Genomic DNA, 23,108 nt, shown 5'->3' with positions numbered 1-23,108 from the left:
ACTTGTGCATTTCATGTACTGTACTCTTAATATTCAAAAATGTGCAACTGTTTTGATTCAGCAACTGACTTCTATATTTGCAACCAGGATACTCTCGGTTGCCTGTATTGACTTGAGTGACCTTGACTTAGAATTTCTTCATAACATAGTTGTTTGTGCGTTAAAAATGCTTACTAATAGACCAAGCTGTTTTCCGCAAATTTACAGTCCAGTAGAAATTTTAATCCTCTAGTCTAAACTAAAGTTTAAACCAATGTTTTGAAGTAATATTGAGGTAAACAAACCTTAATATATATATATGAAATGTTTGATCGGGTCATATGAGTCTAGTTAATTTCGAAAAGAATATTCCAGCGTGTTGTGCTTGAAACCTGAAAAAATCCTGAGTTCAACTATTAGAGAATATCAGTAACATGAGTCATTTATCTTATTTTATTTTACGTTTAAAGATATTTAGTTATTAGGATTCTGATATTGTGGCTTCATTTGTATATTTTTAAAACAAAATATCTGCCATGATTCTTGTCATTTGCAAAAATCGCCTATAACATTTTTCTGGCATATTGATAAATTAAATTAATTTCTACGCAAAACAAAATTATATTTCATTGAATTCATTTTCGATTTCGGAATTTGAATTCGGTACTTTGTGTAAAAAGGGTATGCGCTCATAACCTACCATTTAATACCTCTAACACGATGGAAAATGCTTGTTACGTTATTTATTTCATTGTCACAACGCAAAGAAAAATAAACACAATAGATAATATTCGAGATTTATAATATTATGTCTTTTACATGGTATTTAAACAATAAAATCACGCCGTATTTCGTATTTTAACTGTAACCAAATGCTCGGTAGAAAGCATAGACTGCTCTACATAAGACAATGTTGCCTCAATTGCATCTTATGTAATATCAAATCGAGCTTTCGTCGGTTACTTCCGTTATTACTTCCATCTTTTTCCCGAAGCTCCTCTGTATCTCACTGAAGGATCTGTTCTTTGTTTCGGGGACTTTATAATAAATAAAAGCCACAGAAAGTAAAGCCACTATGCCATACGGAAGAAACGTGTATCCACCCATTGCAGCCTGTAGATAAGATAACCTTATGTTAGAAAAAATTCTGAAGTAATTGCCTTTGTCTTTGTTATTCAAGCAACTAATTACAGTGTAACTCGCACATTTGTGATATTTATCATATAAACTCTGACCTAATATAAACATTTCAAAGGTATCTATCAAAATTGTGCATGGTATTATCTTTGATAAGACTTTATATTTATAATTTTTGTTTTCTTGAAATGACTGATTTCTGAAATATGGCCAAAAAACATTCCTCACCATCATGTATGGTGTCACAACTACAGTTAGGACAAATCCAATCCATAAAACTATCGTTGAAACTGTCACTGCTGCTGATCGTGACGTTTGTTCAAAAAACTCGGCGACAACTAGTAGTGTGGCTGGGCCCGGTCCAAGGCCAAATCCAACCCAAAAACCTGTTAAACATAGAATGTAGTTAGTGGATTGATGTGACGTGCACCTAACTGTTGCTTCGTGTTAAGGGATTTGCAGGCTTGTCTCGTGTAATGGGATGGGACAGCACACATTTGTATTTCCCATGGGAAACGAAAACCGTATAATTTTCGGGAAAATGATGGTAAAACATTTCGTTATGTACTTCGTGTACATATATTAGAGCATAGCTCACTTGTTAGCTATAAAGAGCGAAATATATATTCAGCCTTAACAATATTTATACTTCGTGACGGGGCTGATGGACACAAGTATAAAAGTTATGGATATGAGGTTAACAAAGTCCGTAAGTTTTGTTGTTTTGCATGTCTCTTCGTACATGTAGTCCTATTTAATAGGAGCTAAACCTAAAATATGTCCCATGGACGTTTTCTTGGATGTGAGACACATTCCCCTACAATATTATGTCAGAATCCGAAGTCTTCAAAGAGTCCAAATTGAAATATTTCTCAGCACGTCGGGGCAATTGATGTCATTGTTTACTAAAGCTAACTAACCTATCTCCCAACGCTTTACCATCCCCATTAAATTCGTATTTTTGTTTCCACGTTTCAGATGTTTCATTCAAAATGAGAAAGTAAATATTAGATGACACGAATGGAAAATAGACTGTTTTGAAAACCGTTTACATTCTAAATGCTTTTCAGATAAAATTAGAATGACAACTTACTGTCGCCATAAACATGTAAATTAGTGCCACTTACCTAATGAGGCACCAACGGCAACGAAGGAGAATGCATTCGAATGCTGTCTTAGTTCAATTGACACTGTTAAAAGTATAAGACTCATTCCTTCAATGGCATATCCAGACGTTAGTAGTATCTTTCGTCCATATTTCTCCGTCAACCCAACCTAAATATATATTACAATATTTGTAATATTTATGTAATTTGTATTCAGCTCTATAGGTTATCGTATAACATTCCGCTTACCGAAAATAATTGGAAAAATAGAATCAAGATTGTGACGCCTATGCTGCAATAATGAACATAACTCTGTTGAATTCCAGCTTGTAAATATATATTATTCATGTTGAAGGATACTCCATTCAACCCAGTTACTTGTTGAGCAGATGATATCACCAAAGCTGCTATGACTGATGAACGTAAAGCAGCGGAAGAAATCAGCTGAAAATAAAATTAACAATATATATATTAGCTATAACATTGTGTTTCATCGAAAATTGTTTAGTGTAATTTCAAGTCAATATTTCAATTCTTGAGTGCGAAAGTACACTGTTTCTTCACCTGTTTCACAGTCATCTGTTGACTCGTTTCCAAACTGTTTCTCTCCTGATTCATTTGTATAAGATCACGACTGACGTCTTGAACTCCATTCAAGCGTCTTAATATTTGTATGGCCTTTTCTTCATTTCTGTCTTCCATGAAGACTTTTCTGACAAATATTAGGTTACAAAATGTTTACTCAATCATATTCATAGTGTCAGAGAACGATTTTTTGAAATATTTGAAGTAATTGAGATGTTTTTTACCTTGGGCTTTCCGGCAGCGTCTTGTAGAGAAGAATGAAAATTACTGAAGGCAATCCTGTTATTGAGCACAACAATGGCCAAAATCTGGAATTTCCAAGTGCCTGTTGTATTGTCGATAAGATATCAGTATATTAGTTGAATTAATAGCATTATATAGCAAATAAAACTTTAAAATATCATAGAAAGATTACAGTAACGTTTGAGATTTTAATTAGACTTGTATCGGATATCTGCCATTTTTCAGACATCGGTATTTTTTGATATCGGCTGAAAGTGGACCGATATCTCCGATACAAGTACAAGTTAGTATACGCGGATGGAACGTGCACGCGGCATTGCTGACTCATTAAACTATTCACAGTTAGTATAATGATCGATTTGCACCAAATATATGAGCTTATATATAATTCAACATGTATAGTTTGCAATCTGCGGACAACGAAACGTTTGGTAAAATTTGGTTGAAAGGAATGATAATCTTTGCATATGCACAAAGTTAAAATGCATTTTACCATGCAACTAATTCAAATATTCCAATAAGCCTACAGTAGTACATTTAGTATTACGCCACCTATGCATTTGGATCACAAATACGGATTTGAAGTTATTGAGTTAAGCCTACAGTAGTACATTTAGTATTACGCCACCTATGCATTTGGATCACAAATACGGATTTGAAGTTGCGCATTCACATGCCCAGAGATATATGTTCTTCTAGTTCACTGTAAATACTATTTGCAAACAAATATTTGATCCCATTCGCTCAACATTGAACGTTGTACATACATTGATGATGTAATTACTTAGATAATATATATATTAGAATATCTTCAATATCAATTATCGATATCGACGACTTTTTATTGAACTTTTCATTGGTATGGAATCGGTATCGGTACATCTCTAATTGGACACGAAATGAACCTATGGAACGTTTTGTGGGTTTTTGTTGGTATTCTTGTTATTTTTCTTTTTATTTATTTGAAAAATTTCTGTGGGCCCTTTGGAATTCGTTTTTCGCTATGAATTTTGTGTTGTGACGTCATCGACAAAAAAAAATCTTGTGGCGGTTTCGCGTTCGCAATCGTTGCGTTCTGGTGGTCAGTCGTAGTCGGGATGTGTACCGTACGTACCGGTACTGTGAAAGATTTCATATCCATCATACTACTTCGTTTTGGCTTTCGTGTCAATATACTTTAGCGTAGCTCTCTTATTTGTTTAATATATACCACGCCCTATACCTGTGGTAATCCAAGTACATTTCCTCCGATTAGGCCGAAACTTATTCCAACAGATATCAGAGATCCAAAAGCACCTCTTAGATGTTGAGGACTAATTTCAATAACGTACATTACAGATATACCTGAAACAAAATCGTGTAAATATAAACTACATAGAAATCGTGGTTCAAACAAACCTTTAACACAATTTAAAACACTTTAATGATCAATGAACCAGATTGGCTTTGAGCTGCCAGTCGTACATATGAAGGATTCTTAGATTAATTTTTCCAGACAAATTCGTACATTACTTTAATTCTGAACAAATATAACCACGTCAAACTATAATCGTTCAATAGTGCGATCTGAGTTTCATTTTCGACACGTACATAAAATCCGGCGTTGTTCGAAACGCTGGTAATCTATCCCTCATGTTATGATTAATGCGAGTGAGTACACCCTGAATTGAGACTTGTTATAATGGGAACCGTGGCCTGTCGAACATCAGATTGGATAGCAAGTTTTTTAATTTATTAGTCCAATACAAAAAAAAACATGCGAAGTCGAATGACCCTAAAATAATAATAACTAATAACTTTTATTTCGATAGTTAAACGCGATTCGAATTACAACAAAATGTTACTAGGTTTGATGAATTTAACTACAGCATACCACGTGTAGTAATGAGAAAATTTGATTTAATCATACTTTACATTTCTACAAAATTTGAATAAACCTTTTAACTGCAGCCTTTGAAATGTCATTTTCTTACCTGTGCCGATGGCGCCACTTGTAAAACCAATTCCTACTCTGCTCAATATTAAAAGTTCAGGAGAATTCAAAACACCCACAAGGCCCAAGAGAATGGAAAAGAACACGGTGATGACGTGTCCCAGTAAAAGTCCTCTCTGAAAGATAAATATATTGAGTTAAATTGGAAATGTTGTTTCCCCGTCTGACAAAAACAAAATGTTTGTTTACCAATCTTCCAAATTTTCGTACGATAGGTCCAACGAAGAGACATCCTATTATTCCTCCAATCGGATAAGCAGCCGATGACGTAACCCATATAGCATCAACAAATGATGATGGAATAGTCATGTTAAAACGACCCTGCAAAACAAACAAGCAGACATCATTTTTGGTATTTTGATATTTTTTGTTTCTTGTCGGTCACCAACGAAAAGACTGAACCGCCATATTATGCGGGCTATTGAATGAATATGATTCATTATTTAATTTGACGATTCTTGATATAGTAAAACATTGCAGTAGTAATGAATCAGCATATTGTTGCGTATAGATATCTTTGACTTGTTGTGGAAAGACATCAAAACACTTTAAAATAGGAAAAAAATATTATCATGGAGAAATACCAAAGTATCAGAAAAATTAGCGTCATATCGTCCTATGCTTCTTCTTAATTGTACAAACAAATTTCACTGATCCAACCAGAACGTGATTAAATGCACTAATGTGAGTAATCCTCTTACAGCAAAAACAGTCGACGTATTCCAAAGCATCGAGATTATTATTGGTCATAACACAAACACTTCAAATATTTTCAATTTCGAGTTCTTATGATCGTTTTATTGAACATTTCTTAAGAGGAGAATTAACCTTAGTTTTGATAGAAAATCATTTTACATAAGAGTTGATATGAAAGCACATATTTATTGGAAAACATTCGGTCGATTGGCTCCATGGAATATTACTCGTAAGCCTGCAGCGCAATCCTCATATACTAGTAACGAGAATATTGTATGAAAACAGTCACATTCGATACACTCACGTACCATCAAAATTTCATTAATTTAACAGTTTACGTAAAAATATAGATTTGATTTAGGGCATGTTTAAACTGCACACGGAACTGTAAAACAACTATACCTCATACTGCTGGCGAATCGCATCTGTTACAGGACCATATGCTGCGTTAATTGAACCGATTGAAAAACCATATTGCCACAAACCCACCAGTGATACGAACGAAGCTGTCCAGGCAGCATAGAATGTGAGTCGAGGACGATATTTCTATAAAGAACGTAGGTTTTACAAGTATTGGAAAATTGTTTATTGGATTTTTGTTCAGTAAAAACCCATTTTTGAGTTCAATTTTAAAAATCGACTTCAAGTCCTTTTAGAGTTGTTAGTCATGTTAGATAGCTGTTAACGTTCTGCGATAGCAACATTATGGGGTCGACTGTCAATAAACAATACAAAATTTTTTTAATGTTACCTCTTCGTCTTCATTTAACTCATTGGCCTTTGGACTAACCATTTCAGCAGTGCTGCTTTGAGATGAAGACCTTGACGAACGCATTATAATGTGTGTTTTCAAAAACTACAAAATATATATAGCTACTGATGTTGAGCTTAATTAGAAATAGGTATAATTTACTTCATTTTCCACATAATTCATTTTGTTGAATTGTCACATTTTATATTAGTGTGAGCATATTTCATCGTAACACTCCAGGTAATTAATCACTTCGAAACTACCTGTTTATTTCTATGATTTTGCAATAGTCATTTGTTTTCAAAGAGTCAGAAACTTCTCTCCTATTTGAACGAAAAATTTATTTTTCATGACAAAGTTTGAAAGAAAAACAATCATTGTTAGAAGCCATTTTCATTGTGCAACACTTTGTTTTAAAGTACATGGCATAAGTGAGTTCACAGCAGCATTATGCAATTGAATTATTCTTTTGAATCTATATTTCGTCTAAATTATATTACTTGCTTTTGAATAGTAAGTATCCTGCATTAGTACTACTTTACACTTAAGTGTCGATGACGTCAGTATTCACTTGGATATGACGAAAATAAATAAATAACATACAATCGGTAGGAATAATATTGCTGTCGTTTATCACCACGTATATATATACAAGTATGAATATGTTCTCAACTGTATATATTCTCCCCAACAAACATATTTCTAGTTCTGCCTCTATTACACAATGCTTTGAAGAAATTCCATCGTATTATGTCCAAAGCAACAACAAAAAGTGAGGTAAACACTGCAAATGTGTCGTTACGATTAGTACATGTTTAGGTTCTCCCAGCAATAGTTACACGCAAATTGTATTTGAATTTACAATAGGTGAATATTATTTGTTGATATTGCTGCTTAATGGATGCCTGTCGTGCGACATATTACCATTTTCAGATACAGGTGCTGTTCAATCTACTTTTAAATATAGTAATATTTTTTTAAATAACCCAAAAGGCCTGAGTCTCTAACTTATATCTAAGTGGCTTCCGACATTTCTGACTCTCATTCCAATCCGATTTCCATTCTTTGCATGACTGATCCTTTTATATTAGGTGTGACCAGTTTATGTTGTTTATAAATATATAATTCTAAACCTACCATTTGACTTCATTAATTAACTCTGCATATATCTTGAGGGCAGTCGCCTTTAAATTATATTATATTTGTCTTAATTAGATGCTGGGTCTGAAAAGCGTGAAATTAACGAGCAGCTAAATTGCATTGACTATGATGCGGTCAGAATCTAACTTTTTGCGAAAGAATTATGTGAAAAATTAATGTATACTGTATATTGTATTTTATTGCGAATAGGGAGTTATTTGTATAAAAACAAAAAACTTTTTACGTTAGCTTTTGATGTTTAAAATGGATTAATTTCGAATAAAAATAATTAGTTGATATCCATGTCAGCGACATTCCCCATTCTCTTAAAAGTATGTCAACAAAGCGCAAATAATTTATTAGTCAATAAATCCGTCAACTATTATATCTTTATGCTCCAAGTACCCACAAGTCAGTTTTATTTTATTTCCATCGAATGAAATGCGACCATACTATCTCGTGCAATCGGTTGGCTACTTGTCGATGTTATTGAACAAGTATCATAAACTTACTACAGTAAATCCTCAGAAACATTATTGCAAATACTGAAAGTATATTTAAAAATGGAATGTAAACGTGACATTTCGTAGGCTTATTGGTGAAACCGACATTAGAACAATTAAAATCAAGTTGAAAATTGGTTTTGTAAATAATAACTAAATGCGGAGTAAGTAATAAATCATATTTTTCGTTTTGAATGTGTGAAATGGATAGTGACGATATACAAGGTATTATCACGAAAAGCATTCTAATATTATATTTGAGATTTCTATTCTTTGTGAAATGTTTTATGTGTAGTATGCATGCAATGAATAATGATGCATTGTATTGTCTAGTGGTTCCCAACCTTTTATGGCTTCCGGCCCCCTTCCCTAGGCTTTTAGCACTCATGGCCCCCTGTTTATCATACCAGTGGTACCAGTGGCCAGAGTTATTTTAATTGGTAGATTTCAATCTTATTACGTTTAAACAATCCATGCTCAGCAAAGTGCAAACACCATGCGAAACAAACTTAACTAACAATGAAAATGGTAAGAACGAGGGGTTTTCTTGTCAATTCAAAAGTAAAATCAATCAGTCTTGCACCGTCCAACTCGTTGGTAGACCAGAGGTAACGAACCTGCGGCCCGCAAAAGAATTTCGTGCGGCCCACGAAGCATTCAGACGATTTAGTGTATGTTTGGCTTGTCATAAGAAGTCATAAACCTTCAGTGACTGTACATATAAAATGGGAGCGCCAGTATTACCTTTTATTATATATTACTGACAACGCTATTTGCAATACATCTTGTTTTGTTGGATCAACAACGAATCAAAATAACCAATGTCTTAGCCTAGTTACGTTGGCTTGTCGGCAAACGCATAGGGTTTGAGGGAGGGGTAACCTCACTTTGCAAAAATCTAATGTTTCGGTCCACGATACATGGGACATCTGAAAGTAATAAAAAGTTCATAACTTCAGCTCAATGATTAAAATAATGGGAGATGTTGAATTAAAGCCTACATTTTAAAAATCGGTTAATCGTTATAGGATGGATTCGTTTATATAACTTCTGTATCCGGCTTGCGAAATACGGCTCTTTTGTACGAAGCCCTCGCCACTAATGTGAAATTTGTTGACGACAAATCTGAGTCTATTTGAAACGTTTTACTTTATATCAATTTAATTGTGTGTTAATGTAACCTGCGGTTGCGTCGACAAAATATAAACATCACTATGAAATATCAAATTTCGCCCTGATATAATAAAGTGCTTAGTAAAGCAAAAAACTTTCCAAAAATTTCACTAAGCAAAACCTGAATTGAATGTTCTATTTTCATTTTATACTCCAATATACCATTAGATAACTTCATCTGTATGGATGCTGTTGTTTGTTTTTGTTGATGAAAATTAATAGGCATCATGGTATATATGACTAAAAAGTTGTGCGGCCCGCTTACTCATCGGTGACTGATAAAATGGCCCGCGAGGGCAAAAGAGTTCGTCGCCCCTGGTTTAGATAGACCATGTGCATCCCTTGTATATAAGGCAAATCTTTTTTAGTAAACCATTGTACCAGGACTGAGGCGAATTCTGGTACTCGAGGAGAAGAAAAAACCGGGATTTGCATGATTACGAATTATCGAAAAACGTTTATATCGCTAACGAAAATCTTTTCCGGAATTGGGAGAAACTCGTAATAAAAAATAAGCAGCAAGGTAGCATCAAGTTCTCGCGTATACATCCAAAACATTATTCGTCCCTCCTTGGCTGCACTTGCAAAATGGAACCTCGGTTACGAGACACCTCTGTATTGCTATGCCATGAGAGTTGTAACAGCATTGTTGCTAGTAGCTGCATTTTAGGTTGAAATATAGCATGTTTTATCTTCAATATTTATTACTGTCGTACTGACTTTTTAGTATTTCCTGATTATTTCATTGCGTGGCGGGTGCCGAAAATACATTGCGGGTCACTTTATGGCGCGCGGGTCCGTGGTTCGCCATCCCTGGTATAGACATTAACTACGCTGTAATTGAGGAATTTTGTTTTGAATACATTGACACTCGGGTTGGAGAATAAAATTTATTACTTATCCGGGTCCCATCTGAGAAATATATCTGCCATTCCAAAGTTCTCTCGCGGAAATGTAGCTAATGATAGGAGTCAGCCGAACGCTCGAGCCCAGTGTTTTTTAAGCTATGGGTGTTGATCTAAAACTGGGTAGCCTAAAAACTATTTTGAGTCACTTGTTTTTTCAACAAAAACCCCATAATCAGTGATTATATTTTTTAGTAACTTTCATTTTGTATTCGGTGTTGAGATGTTGGTCAGTAGTAATTGTCAAGCCGACAGCAAGCCGGTAGTACCTAAATAACCAGCGCGAGCTGTATCTGTAACAAAGCCAGGATTTTGGTATTTTCTACCATCCTGTTCCTTTCAATTTGTATTGATATTTGTATTGGATACATTTCGGTTTGTTTTGTCGCAATTACCCAATGACAGAAACGGAAAATTAATTCTATCAACGGATCCTATTTTCGGCACCACCTGCTACGTAATATCAAGCGCTATGTGATATCATTATTCGCATGATTCTTCGGTAGTATTTTATTGTACTTGTTTTAATAATCTATATTTTGTTTTTATGTACCTTGGACTATTTGATGTTTCAAGACATTTTTTGAATACATAAAATTGTTTTCCTCGTTTTTTTTTTAATTTGTAACTGGTGCAAATGCCCTTACAGATATTTTATTACAGGAATAGCGAAGAATAATTTGTGTTATTCATCCCCAGCACATGTACAAAAAAAACATTATTGTACACGCCTATGCATTCTTTCTTGTTCCTCTCCCTATGACTTTTATTTTTGTATATTCACCAATACTAGACTAGACTCCAATGCCATATTTTCATAAGTATTCTACTGCAATTGCATCGTTACATTGGTTTATTCGTGTACGTTCCACTGACTTCGGGTATCCATATAATTAGATCTCACATATGACAAAAGCAAACATTTATACATATGCAAACTAGAAAGCAATGCCCAAATGTATGGACGTGACTGGAACAATCATGGCTGGATTAACCACTAAGCACGTATCTGTAAGCCACGAAAAATTTGGGCCGCTTTCGAGGTCTAAAATTGTTTCAGTACGTCAAACGCGATGTGTATGTAAAAGATTTAGGCTACTTACAGTCTCGCCTCGTATACATTCTTAGTAGGATCTGCGTACCTACACGGGATTCAACTGATCCACACAGAGCAGAAACATAGTTGTCTTGGACACAAGATGCCACCATATATCCTCATGCGGCCGATTACATCGGACGTCTAATTTATCATTTATGTAAGGGATGGAACAACTAATTGCTAATAGCCTCAAATGGTATCTGTGAAAGTTTGGGTCGATGACTACGAAACAATCTGGATTTAGACATTATTGCTCAACAACCGACAATATTCTTTCGGATACATGGTGATATATATATATCTATATGACAAATAGAAAATCTGTTTTAGTCGCGTTTCTAGATATAGAAAAGGCTTATGACATCGTTAGGCCTTTTATACAAACTGTATAATATTGCAAAACGGGGCCGTTCTCTTATGTTGTTTAAATCACGTTGATCCGTTCGTACCATTCAAGTTCATATTAATAACACAGTGTACGATATATTCAAAATCGAAACGGGAATTCCACAAGAAAGGTCTCTTCACTTCTAATTAATATTATGGCAATTGATTTGTCTTCTTGTGTTTCTTCAAACGTGGCTCTTTTTGCGACCGGCAGAAGCATTCGGGAAGTGCAGTAATGCGTTGATTATTCACAAAGATCCGGGCTATTCTAGATAATATTAATTGCTGGTTTATTGATTCGGGATTTCGCCTTTCGAAAACAAATCTGAAGCTATTCTTTTTACGAGACGAAGAAAACTGCCACTATAGGGAGAGAGACAAGTGAATCAGAGGAATCAAGGAAATGAATCAGAACAATGACCTTGTTTTATGCAAATAACATGCACTATTAACGATACGGTGAAAATATTAAAATACACAGTAACTACCTTCATGTACTCGCTATACCACAAACAATATTGAAAATAGCAGATATGAAGTACAGGGATGAATTTACTGCGTGCATTATCTGATACAATGTGATACACTTTAAGTTTTTCTCAGACTGCGGCCCGCGAGACATCCTCAGAAGTTTTTGCGGCCCGCCAACCTCGCAGCCTTGGACCACCCTGATCTAGATACTAATTGATCAAGCTGTCACAGTATTTGACGTCACAATTATTCCCAATCTCAAACGGGCATTTGACTGGATAACAAACTCTGCAATAATAAAATGTTCGAAATGTTGTACACATAACGCTTACGTATACTGCATGTAAGTAATCTTACTAGTCATAATGTTTCATTCCTCATTCAAACCTGCGATCCCACGAAAGGTAATCAGAGATGCGGTGGCCAGCGTATTCCTAACGCTTAGCACGATGCGCCACACCGCCGAGCCAACAAACAATGGATAAGGAACGATGGAACTTTCGTTTATATTAACATATTATGAAATCTTAGGTTTCATCAACTGCTTCACGTTTCAGAATGTCTAGTTTATTGGTTTCTTCTTCGGCTTCACGCTTCTTATCATCCCTGTGCTTGATTCTTCTGTTTTGGAACCAAACTTTTACTTGCGCCTCTATGAGTCTGAGCTTTTTAGCAAGTGCCCGTCTTTCAACACCAACCATAGCAATAAACGAAGTAAAACGAAGAATTGAGCTCTCGAAATATTTAGATTAAATATAGTGATTTTATTGCAATAATCTTGCTAATATGCAATATTGGTGTAAATATCCGTCGGTACAAGTGTTCGTGGGTGCAAAAATATGCAGGTTCAAATGTCCTGGGTGCAAATGAACGTGGGTGCTGCAAAGATAATGGAACCGTTTTATGAGGCTGCTTTAGCGAATGTCGCATTTATTTCTCACTAATATTTTAATATATTAATGTGTCAAAAATACTCTCAAGTTTAACCCTTGTGTATCTTGTCACGTTTCGTTTATAATTCATGCATCTTCATTAAATTACTGACGACGCTCCCATATATCACAATTATGACTGACGCGAGAGAAGATAATGTTCCACCAGCAGCAATCAGCATGATTTATCAGGCGGGCCAATAGATTTAAATTCTGCTTTACAAAGATTATTAAAGATGGCAGTATTACATGCTGGCCTTACTCGTGGATTTATTAAAGCTGTCAAATCACTTGATAAGATACAGGCACATCTCTGTGTCCTCGCAGACAATTATAAAGAACCTGGATGCGGAAAATTGATTGAGGCACTGTGTTTTGAACATAATTTTATTAAGGTGGAAACAGATGTTGTTGTAAGGGGAATTAACGACTACAGAAATCTGAAATAACGATAGAGCAATACTTTATGGCGGTTGAAATCCAAACGAAATATCTAATTCTATTAGAGTGGAATTTGTTTCCAAATTCTTTTGAAACCATGAAAATATTTGTCGTAGCATTTTTCACGTTCCTCGGCAATTCGTACGCAAGTGACTCGTGTTTTCGCACTTGAGTTTCATGAAATCCAGTGCTAACTTGACCCAAACTTTTTGTTCGAGCTTCGGAAAAAAAATCTAACTCAATCTTGTGATCGTTGATGTCTACTTTATGCCGTTTAAAGTTTGTAAACATGTAAGTCTAAAGATTAAAGACAAAAGGGCAAGTCTTCTTCCTCGTCTTTGCCTGATTTTCCTTTGCAATTCCAAAAAATAACTCAATTTCGCTAAACTCGGTTCAGCAAATATATCAACTGCAGCTCGCGAAAATGCAGCAAGTAGTTTCAACGTACCATTTGTACGTAAGTATATAGTTATTACTTATTACGTAACAGCGAGGTAACAATAAAGGTAGACTCTACAGAAGTTTGGTTCTAAAACAGATGAATCAATCACAGAAATGATATATAAGAAGCGTGAAACCAACGAAGGAACCAATAAACTATAGACATTCTGAAAGGTGAAGCAGTTGGGAAAACCTAAGAGTCCGTATGTTAATATAAACTAAAATCGTTTCGTATCCATTGTTTGTACATATCTTTTTCTCAAACGTTTTGTGAAGTTTTTAATATATAATAGTTAAATTAATCTTCATTGTTTTATTGAAATTATAGTTTTTAGTAATTATAGTGTTTAGTTCCGCGGGATAACTGGTTGTCATATTTATAACAAATAACTTATCTTCTGCTAAGCTTTACACACTAATCCATGACAAATAATCATTTTCAAATTTCTCAAACCTTTGTGCTCTACCGCATCGCTATGCACAACACATCAATTTCCCGCAACGCCAACTTAAATTCTCCTATACTTGACGCATCATTACAAGAATATGTCTACGCCAGCGGTTGCCAAACGGGGCACCGCGTGATTTTTCAAAATAGAAATGTACTAACGCTTTAAGACGCTTTCCATCTTAAAATACTGTAAATTTGGAGTCGATTTGTTTCTTAATCACGGACAATAGCAGTTAATAACTTACAAGTAAATTATTTTTTAATTGTGTCTGTATCTGCCAATATTTAAATCATGTCAAATATTAGTAAGAGTTACTCTTTATACGTGTAGACTGCATCAACGGATCTCTTACAAGTTTTCCGTCGGTAGCTTGTTCCTGCACTGATACTTGGTTCGGAGATATGTGTAATATAAGTGAGTAAACTGCTTGCTAAGTTTGAATTATGAATGGCATGCGCATGTGAAAAAGATATTTGCGCTAAATTATCATCAAGCATTCGGAAATATATCACATTCATTGAATCTCATTTAGGATGGAAATATAATATATAGTCTGTCCAATACAAAGATAGTGCAATGTTCATATCAACTTTGGTTGATGTACTTTATATGTTCTGTTTATTGCTAGACTCGAATTGTTTCTATCAAACAAAACAAAGCTACGATAAACGATGAAGAAAATTAGTTTAAAAACTTTTCAAGAAACAATATTAATTAATTAAATCATCTCTTGTCAAAGAAGTGAGTGCAATATAAATTCCCAATCGAAACATGATCCATATTTCAGATTTTTATTTGCAAACGCAATGCCTGGTAAATTCACAATATAGATATGACGTAATTCAATTGGTTATTTTGCAAATCAGCATGTTGACTTTAGAATAATGTAACTTTCAACTGAACTTATTTTATTGCACAGAGTGTGTTGAAGGAATTTACGATGCATCGAATAATCCAGCATGTACCTGTGATTCTGACTCGGTTGGACCTATGTGCAATTTCCGTAAGTTTTGGATTTGAATTAAAAAAAAAATAATACTGTTAATATTTATAAACACCCGTAGATGTATATTCAAAGATATGAATGCATTTTTAAATTCGTTCGCTCCTAGCAGTTATTATTCATAAATAGTAAACATTTGTGATTGCGTGGAACTTGAAACGGTCACTGTCAAGTAATGCCCTATCTTTTACTTTTACATCAATATGTTAAGATCTACTGAACAAATTAAAAGTTTTTGATTCGGCTCATATATTCGTTAATATTACTTGTTTCAATTCTGCAATAAGTTTGAATTGGGAAATAAATTTTCATTTCACATGTAAATATATTCACCTACATATATAAATATTACATTTCTACCACCAGACGCGATATCACAAAGTGAGGTTTGTAACGTAGCGTAGTCTAGTAACTAGACTAGACTCTAGTTGATTATCTATTATCGAGTACCTGAAGTTCTTCAATAGATTGCCGTATTCTCACTCTCGCACATTTGTGCAGATATTCTAATATGAACAAACTGTTTTCATGATGTTTATAGGCACCAATAAAGGTGTATTTGTGTAATTACCTATAGGTCATTCTAAGGTTGTATTTGTGTAATTACCCATAGTTCATTTTAAGTAAGCTGGGTAATACCGAAATTTTATTCTAAATATATTATTGTTTGAGATGACGTTCATCTGGAACAACTCAACCGGACCTCAGGGATTCGATCGGACCCTTCATTCCATTGGGCGTTGAATTTGCCAAATGCCACAATAATTTAAAATCATACGGATATTTCCAAATAATGTGGTTGCAATATATATTGGAAATGACAGTAAACTTAACAAATCGAGTATTAACTATACTCGATTTCTGCGCCTGGCCTATTGCTGTAACATATTCCAAGTAAAATAACGAATACTAGGCCATTTTTGTTTCAAATCATCTAATTTATATACCTTATTTGGGTTTTGTTATAATGCCGGTATATAATTTATATTAAAATCACTATATATATATTTATATATGTGTGTGGCGATTCAATGATTAGCAGCCGTGTGATTGTCTTCCCGCTATATGAATTTCCTAAGCATGAAACAAGAATAGGTTCAGGTACTTCCAAAAACTCCGTGAATACCTCTAATTCAAGCCTAATCAGTGGGTCCATGCAAACGGTGCTCCTGAAGTATGCGCACCAAGATGTCGCACAGCTTGAACCCAAACCTGGTACACAACCTGAGTTCAGGTTGTGCGCCATCTTCTTGTGCATACTTCAGGAGGTCAATGCAAACTCCTCTACATCACAAAACAACAATACCTGACGAAGTTTATCAAATCGAGTTTTTATTTATTTTTATGATTTTCTAGTCTATGCGATTACGAATTTTCATCAAATGTAAATGTCAATAACTGTTTCCTCACGAGTCACGAATATCCATTAATTGATTATTTCACTCTAATGAAGCACCTGTATATCTCATATATTATATATCAACTAATATGCAAGAGCCAACTTTATTTCTGGATGAATCCAGTTGGATGCTGGAAATTACACAGAATTGAAATCGGAATCTTATCTTCTTTTACTTTATACTCCGTCATCATTCAACAAATGATCAGTTTGACGATTCCCGGTTGGTGGCAACTGGGGCTGGGCATTTTTGAATACATGATGATTTCAGAATCGAATCTCGAATACTTGGGAGTCGATGAGATATATGTAATTGTATGCGACTTCTTTGTTGTAATTGTTCCTGGTAACACATGAACTACTAAAAACATAGAATACATCCATCAGTCAGATTGCTGAGCGTCCACACACAATTAAAAACACGTTTTTATGGTGACCGTACATTTGAACCCATGTACATTTGAACCCATGCGTATATCCACGGGTTCAATCTATATGCGGGTGCTAAAACCCATGGGTTAGGGTTAGTATGGGTTTAACTATCCGTGAAACAAAAAAAATTCCATAAGTGCAATAGCATACAGGTGCAATTGTCATGGGTTCAAATGTACGTGGGTTCAAATGTAATGGAACCCGTTTTTATCAATATCTCACTACAGAAAATAGTAATATGCCAGAATGAATAATGTGCTTGAGTTGAACAAATATGGCTTCAATAAAAAAAATGGGGATTAACCCTCGACCATTGGCGAAAAAAAAAGAAACAAGGTGGGGGCGATTCGAAATTTAGCTTTGAACCGATTCGTATAATTTACTATTCGATTCGAAATGCCCAGCCCTAGTGGCAACTGATCTGTTTTGGTAATAACAGTGTGAAATGGAAAAGAAAACATATATATATGTAGTATACAAATTCAATTGATCAAGTCAAGTCAAGTCAAGTTTATTTTTTCCAACCAGTAAAAAACAAAAAACACATGCAAAAATATATAGAAAAAAATGATATTTAAATTACTGGGGAAGGGAAGCCGCGGGGAACCAAAACTGGTTATCGAGCTGCGACACCCAAGGTTCTAACACCTAGTTTGACAGATCGGGGAGAAGAGTTTCATCGAATAGATACCATATTTAAATTTACAAAAGGGCTAACTAATTGCAATTGTTATATATTATTACTAAAAATTACCGTGCATTAAATGTGCCATAATAGCAGCGAATAACCGGGGATTTCCCGTTTGCATAGACCTAGCTGTAGCGAAATGTTGTTCTGTAGAATAACTGGGGAATTTTGAAGGTGACCTGACCACAACGTGGTTGTGCTATGACAGTATGAAGCGATATAGCAATGTACACCGATCAGGTAAATAAATAAAGTGAAATTAGCACGCTGGATGTTGAAATAAATATTCACCTTTGGTGTCCTGACGCGTTATCTCAGTACCGGTACCGTACTGCTTGTAAGCTAACAAGAAAAATATTAGGAACAAATATAAATGATTTGATACTGTCAGACTGTGATAAGAATACAATGAAAAAACAATATTGACATTTGTTGAGGTGAAAATAAATGTTGGTATAAAATCACTAGACTATGGAGTCCTTCAATGGTAGAAATATCTGAACCTAGGAAGCACTGTGATAGGAATACTTCATTGCTTAAACTGGTAAATTGATGTTAACTAATACTAAAATATGAAACATAATTTGTAATACTTTTTCATGTAACATAGCACCCATCCTAAAGTATATATTGAGACACTAAATGTCTTTTTAGATTTGATTTGAATATCTGGTGGGACATGCTTTTTAACTCACTTGGTAAATTGTTCCACATTTTTGCTCCAGTGTACTTTAGGCAATTTTGGGTTATGGAATGTGACAAACGACGTAAATAAAAAGAGTGTGTGGAGGCTGATCTTGTGTTATGTGTGTGTATAGTACTTTGTCGTATAAAATAACCATCAAAAGCACTTGGTAGACAGTGGTTGTGATATTTGTGCATAAGCTTGCAGATCTCTAATTTATATCGAATTACCATGCACGAGTTTAAGATAACATCAACAGACAGATTAGTAATGTTCAGCATGCAACACTGTTTCGTTGCATAATATTGCGAAATAAATAAAATTTGATATGCTGGTTCACCGATATACTAAACCAGGGGTCGGCAACCTTCTGGACTCGGCGTGCCATTTTATGAATAATGAGCACCTTCACGTGCCAAACATTTTTATGTGTTTGGTTTGCATAATTATGCAACTACCTTATTTGAAAAGTAAGAGAATGAAAAATAAAAATTATTTTATAGGATAACGTGCATGGAAATTAGCTTACAAGGGATTTTGTCATACGGCATCTCTACCTTCGACCTGTCTTTGTACGACTTACGGTAAGTAATAGGTATAAATGCCACTTACGATTAGTTTTGTAGCCAGAAACAATGTGAATGTGACAATACTAAAGAATATAAAATTCATCGCAATATTTTTGTTAAAGAAGATAAAAGTCATTCCAATATTTACGCTGAAATGATGAGAATTGTGGCTTCCATGGAGTACCCAGTCAGCCAGACGCGCAGTCAGGATTTTCAAAAAGGGGGGTTCTGAAACAGTCGCCGCGATTACGCGCTCGTAAGATGGGTTGACTTTTTCAGCGTATACCGGCCCTTCGGTCGCGTAAAATATTCAATTCATGACAGCTACGAGACTCTATGAAATTTCCTTCTTTATTGATATAATTGTGTCCAACGTGACTCGTGGTTGTGTCCTCTTGCGTCAAAAATATAAACATTTTTAGTCTAAAATACCGCTCAATCTGTTGACGTAAAAATATGAGATGAGCATGCCTAATTGTATTTAGTTTCGATACTTTTTGTGATCTTGCGAATTCGTTATCGCCGTTAGAAAAATCTTAAGATTTGTAATGAAATCCCGTATGGTACAATTAAATACATATAAAGTATATATATATATAGATATATATATATATCAGTAAATTGGCTGATGGAAACATTAAATGCATGAATTATGCTATTCAAAAATGTGACTAAATAGCATCGTACTTTGTCCGAATATCATACCAAACAGCCGAAAAACGAAAAAAAGTGGTAAAAACTGACTGTAGGCTACATCCCATTAAACGCCATTGCTTGATTGCCTAACTGTCTGAGCTTTTCCACTGCCGGCGATTTTCGTGAAAATGAGTTTTAAAAATTAATGTAAATAACAATCGTCAAAATTCCTGAAAAAATATATAGAATCCAAGCCATCAAATAATTAATTAATCTATAAAGTGTGTATATAATAAATCCGCACTCAATCATGTTAAAAACGATTTGAATTGAAACTAAATCATGAGCATCATCGATGCATAAATATCTTGATTTTACTGAAACCCACGATGCTTTTGTTTGAGTCGAATAAATGTAGAAAGATAATCAAGAACATACATATATATATATAAGAAAAGATTTAACGATCAAAAGAGATATTTCGCTCTACAAAAGCTGACTGATGTAACGGTCATTTCTTAAAAGAAAAAAGAGTATATATAAGATACTGAATGTATTATAGTGAGGTAGCAGCGATGGGGGGTGTGTCTGTATGAACAACCGTATCACAGCAAGGTAGTTCAGCAAAATTCCCTCACCTGTACATTATGGTTTATTGCATTTATAAAGTGTTACTTTGGTATCATTGAGCCAACATCGACATTGGATGAATTTCCATTGTCAGCAACTCCACAGTCAGCTTTTGATATATGATTGCCATGAAAACAAGCTGGTTATACTCAAATATATATATGATGACGACACACACGAAGACCAAAACGAAATTTTACAAAGTGCCTACCAGTACCAATTTAGCCAATAAAGAACAGTGTTGTACGTTGTAGATGAGTTTAATATTGTAGATAGACACGGAGAACAAACGATGAAGATACAAGACCTAATACATGCCCCAACTTGGCAATATGTTTTCAATAGAAGTTTATCTTTACTGTTCACTTCCAATTAGAAGATTGATCAATTTAGCAGTGGCAACCACTACAAAATTATTAACATGGTGTGGCAAATAATTTTTTTCCTTTTTATTGATATTTTTGTTTACTGTGTAGTTTACCATAAGCTTGTCGCGTTTTCTTTTTTACTTAAATTATTTCTCTTTAGTTGTGTGTGTGTGGTAGGTGCGTATGTGAAATAATTTTAGGCGAGTGAACACGTACCACTTCTTCTTGGCAAAACCTTCCAACTTATATTCTGTACGTTTTAAACCTTATTTTGTTTGCTCTGTTGATTTCATAATCATTTTTTATTTATTTGTTTTTATCAATCATTCTATTGTTATGCTGATTATGGAGCCGGAATAAATTTATACTTATTATGAATAGACAGATAGTTTATTTTGAAAACTCCATAACAAATATAAATTAAAAATGGAGAATTCTGGAGAGCAGGCAAAACCTAGAAAAAAGTTTATACCATGAGAAGTATCTCATGTCCCTGCCCACCAGCACGCACACAAAAACACAAGCCCAGTTGAATGAGGTTTGGGCCAAACTTAACAAACAAAATACACGATAGTATTGAACTTTCGGGCTGTTGTACTTTTAACACTTACGTTGATAATGACCAATACAATCACATTCAAAGATAATGTGGGGAGTGGAATGTAATAAATTGACGACGATAGTCATACCTTCACATCAGAACCTGGGACATGAACGTGCCATAAACTGATATTGTACATATCATTGTGGTGCCGTACCTCTTTGTCATGTGTATTGTACCTGTACAAGAGTTTTATTTGTATATTTCATGTCTGTTGTCCTACTATAACGCAGCAGTCCTAAACTGCAGTTATACGTGTTGGGGTGCATGTCCACATCTGTGTCTTAGGCCAGTAAGGTCTTACACATGTATCCCGTCTCTTTTATACCGTTATGCAGATACTGTTCCATTTTTGTGGCAAATAAACATAAATACATACATACTCATGAAGCCATGAAAGTTTTAAGAAAAACCAAGCCATGAAAAACTACACTGATTGCTAGATTGGGCATTGCGGAAAAGGTAAGTAGTTTAGGTATTATGCAGATACTGTTCCATTTTTGTGGCAAATAAACATACATACATACTCATGAAGCCATGAAAGTTTTAAGAAAAACCAAGCCATGAAAAACTACACTGATTGCTAGATTGGGCATTGCGGAAAAGGTAAGTAGTTTAACTGATAAGTAGTTTAATCGTAGTAGAATATATTTACGGTGAACGAACAAACGCAAAACCGTGACGGTAAATTCGGTGTGCGGACACTCATAAAATATAGTGCAATAAACTGTGAATGACCAAACTAAAAAAAAACAGCAGGAAAGCAGATTCACTGAATGCAATACCAGGTATTATTAAGTTCACCCAATTCGAAAGAAACAATTTATAAGTAACCTGTTTCAGTTTCAAAAAATAGGTAGGCCCTACAGCAAAAACATTTTTCTGAAGATACTGTAGCAACAACATTAACTTCAAATGATGTTCGAAATTCACTATGATGTGATATAACTATTTGTTTGTTTTGTTTATTTTTATTAAATTCAGTAACTGCAAATTTGAAATCTAGAATCTAGATATTTTTTGAGGTCGAACTAGATGCTTTTATTCGGACAAAAGTGGCAGCCCCGGACTAATCACAGCTTCGATGACGAGCGTATTACAGCCGAGAATTTCAGTTTCTTCTGTGGTCTGGTGGTTTTCTTAATATGTTTGTGTTTGCATTTATTTATTTTTTTATCATTGTGGATGTATAATTTTTTTTGCCTCCATGATTTTTCTATGCAAAGGTTTATTTCTGGGAATGGGATCAAATCAAATTTGGATGGGAACTAATCAACTATTAATTCGATCAATTGGCAAAAAAAAGCGCCGTATAAGTTATTCCGTACCTTGTATACCTACATTGCATGCTTAGAATTCATACTGCTGTACTGTGAATCATAGTAAAATTGACAATTTTGAAAGAGGCAAAGGACAATATTAAAAGAGGCAAAAGTGACAAACGGCAAAGAAGACCATACGATTTGCATACGGTATGGTACCGTACCTGCTGAACTGTCTGCATGTGAGCCTGTAGGCCGACTACGGTAGTACCGGTACCCGGTATAGGATTTTACATACCGACCTCTCGTCTCGTTAGTACGGTGCCGTAGCGACATGTGATTAGTTAGCCAGTTGGACTACGGTACCGGTGGTACGGTATCAGATTCCGGTACCTGTCTAA

General features: G+C 34.8%; 1 protein-coding gene across 1 annotated transcript; it reads right to left on the bottom strand.

The window, feature by feature from the left end:
* Positions 1-709: 709 nt before the first annotated feature.
* LOC120329679 (solute carrier family 2, facilitated glucose transporter member 3-like) lies at positions 710-6,646 on the bottom strand. The gene is made up of 11 exons (XM_039396414.2): positions 6,491-6,646; positions 6,142-6,285; positions 5,233-5,364; positions 5,024-5,159; positions 4,273-4,394; positions 3,032-3,132; positions 2,787-2,934; positions 2,472-2,666; positions 2,244-2,391; positions 1,345-1,502; positions 710-1,092 (listed from the first exon to the last, which is right to left on the bottom strand). Exons 1-11 carry the CDS (start codon positions 6,572-6,574, stop codon positions 919-921), a joined length of 1,542 nt encoding a protein of 513 aa, XP_039252348.2. The 5' UTR covers positions 6,575-6,646; the 3' UTR covers positions 710-918.
* Between the last annotated feature and the right edge of the window lie 16,462 nt (positions 6,647-23,108).

This window comes from Styela clava, chromosome 12, assembly GCF_964204865.1.
Source record: "Styela clava chromosome 12, kaStyClav1.hap1.2, whole genome shotgun sequence".
NCBI lineage: Eukaryota > Metazoa > Chordata > Ascidiacea > Stolidobranchia > Styelidae > Styela > Styela clava.
Note: the sequence above shows the minus strand (reverse complement) of the source record. Positions and strands in the feature narration are given on the sequence as shown.

What these genes read in the sequence shown, in the direction of transcription:
- LOC120329679 (XM_039396414.2), bottom strand. Translation starts at nt 6,574, where the DNA reads ATGCGTTCGTCAAGGTCTTCATCTCAAAGCAGCACTGCTGAAATGGTT. An exon ending in AGTTAAATGAAGACGAAGAG is followed by an intron (nt 6,286 to 6,490) that starts GTAACATTAAAA and finishes CGTTCTTTATAG; the next exon opens with AAATATCGTCCTCGACTCAC. An exon ending in TATTTTTCCAATTATTTTCG is followed by an intron (nt 2,392 to 2,471) that starts GTAAGCGGAATG and finishes ATATATATTTAG; the next exon opens with GTTGGGTTGACGGAGAAATA.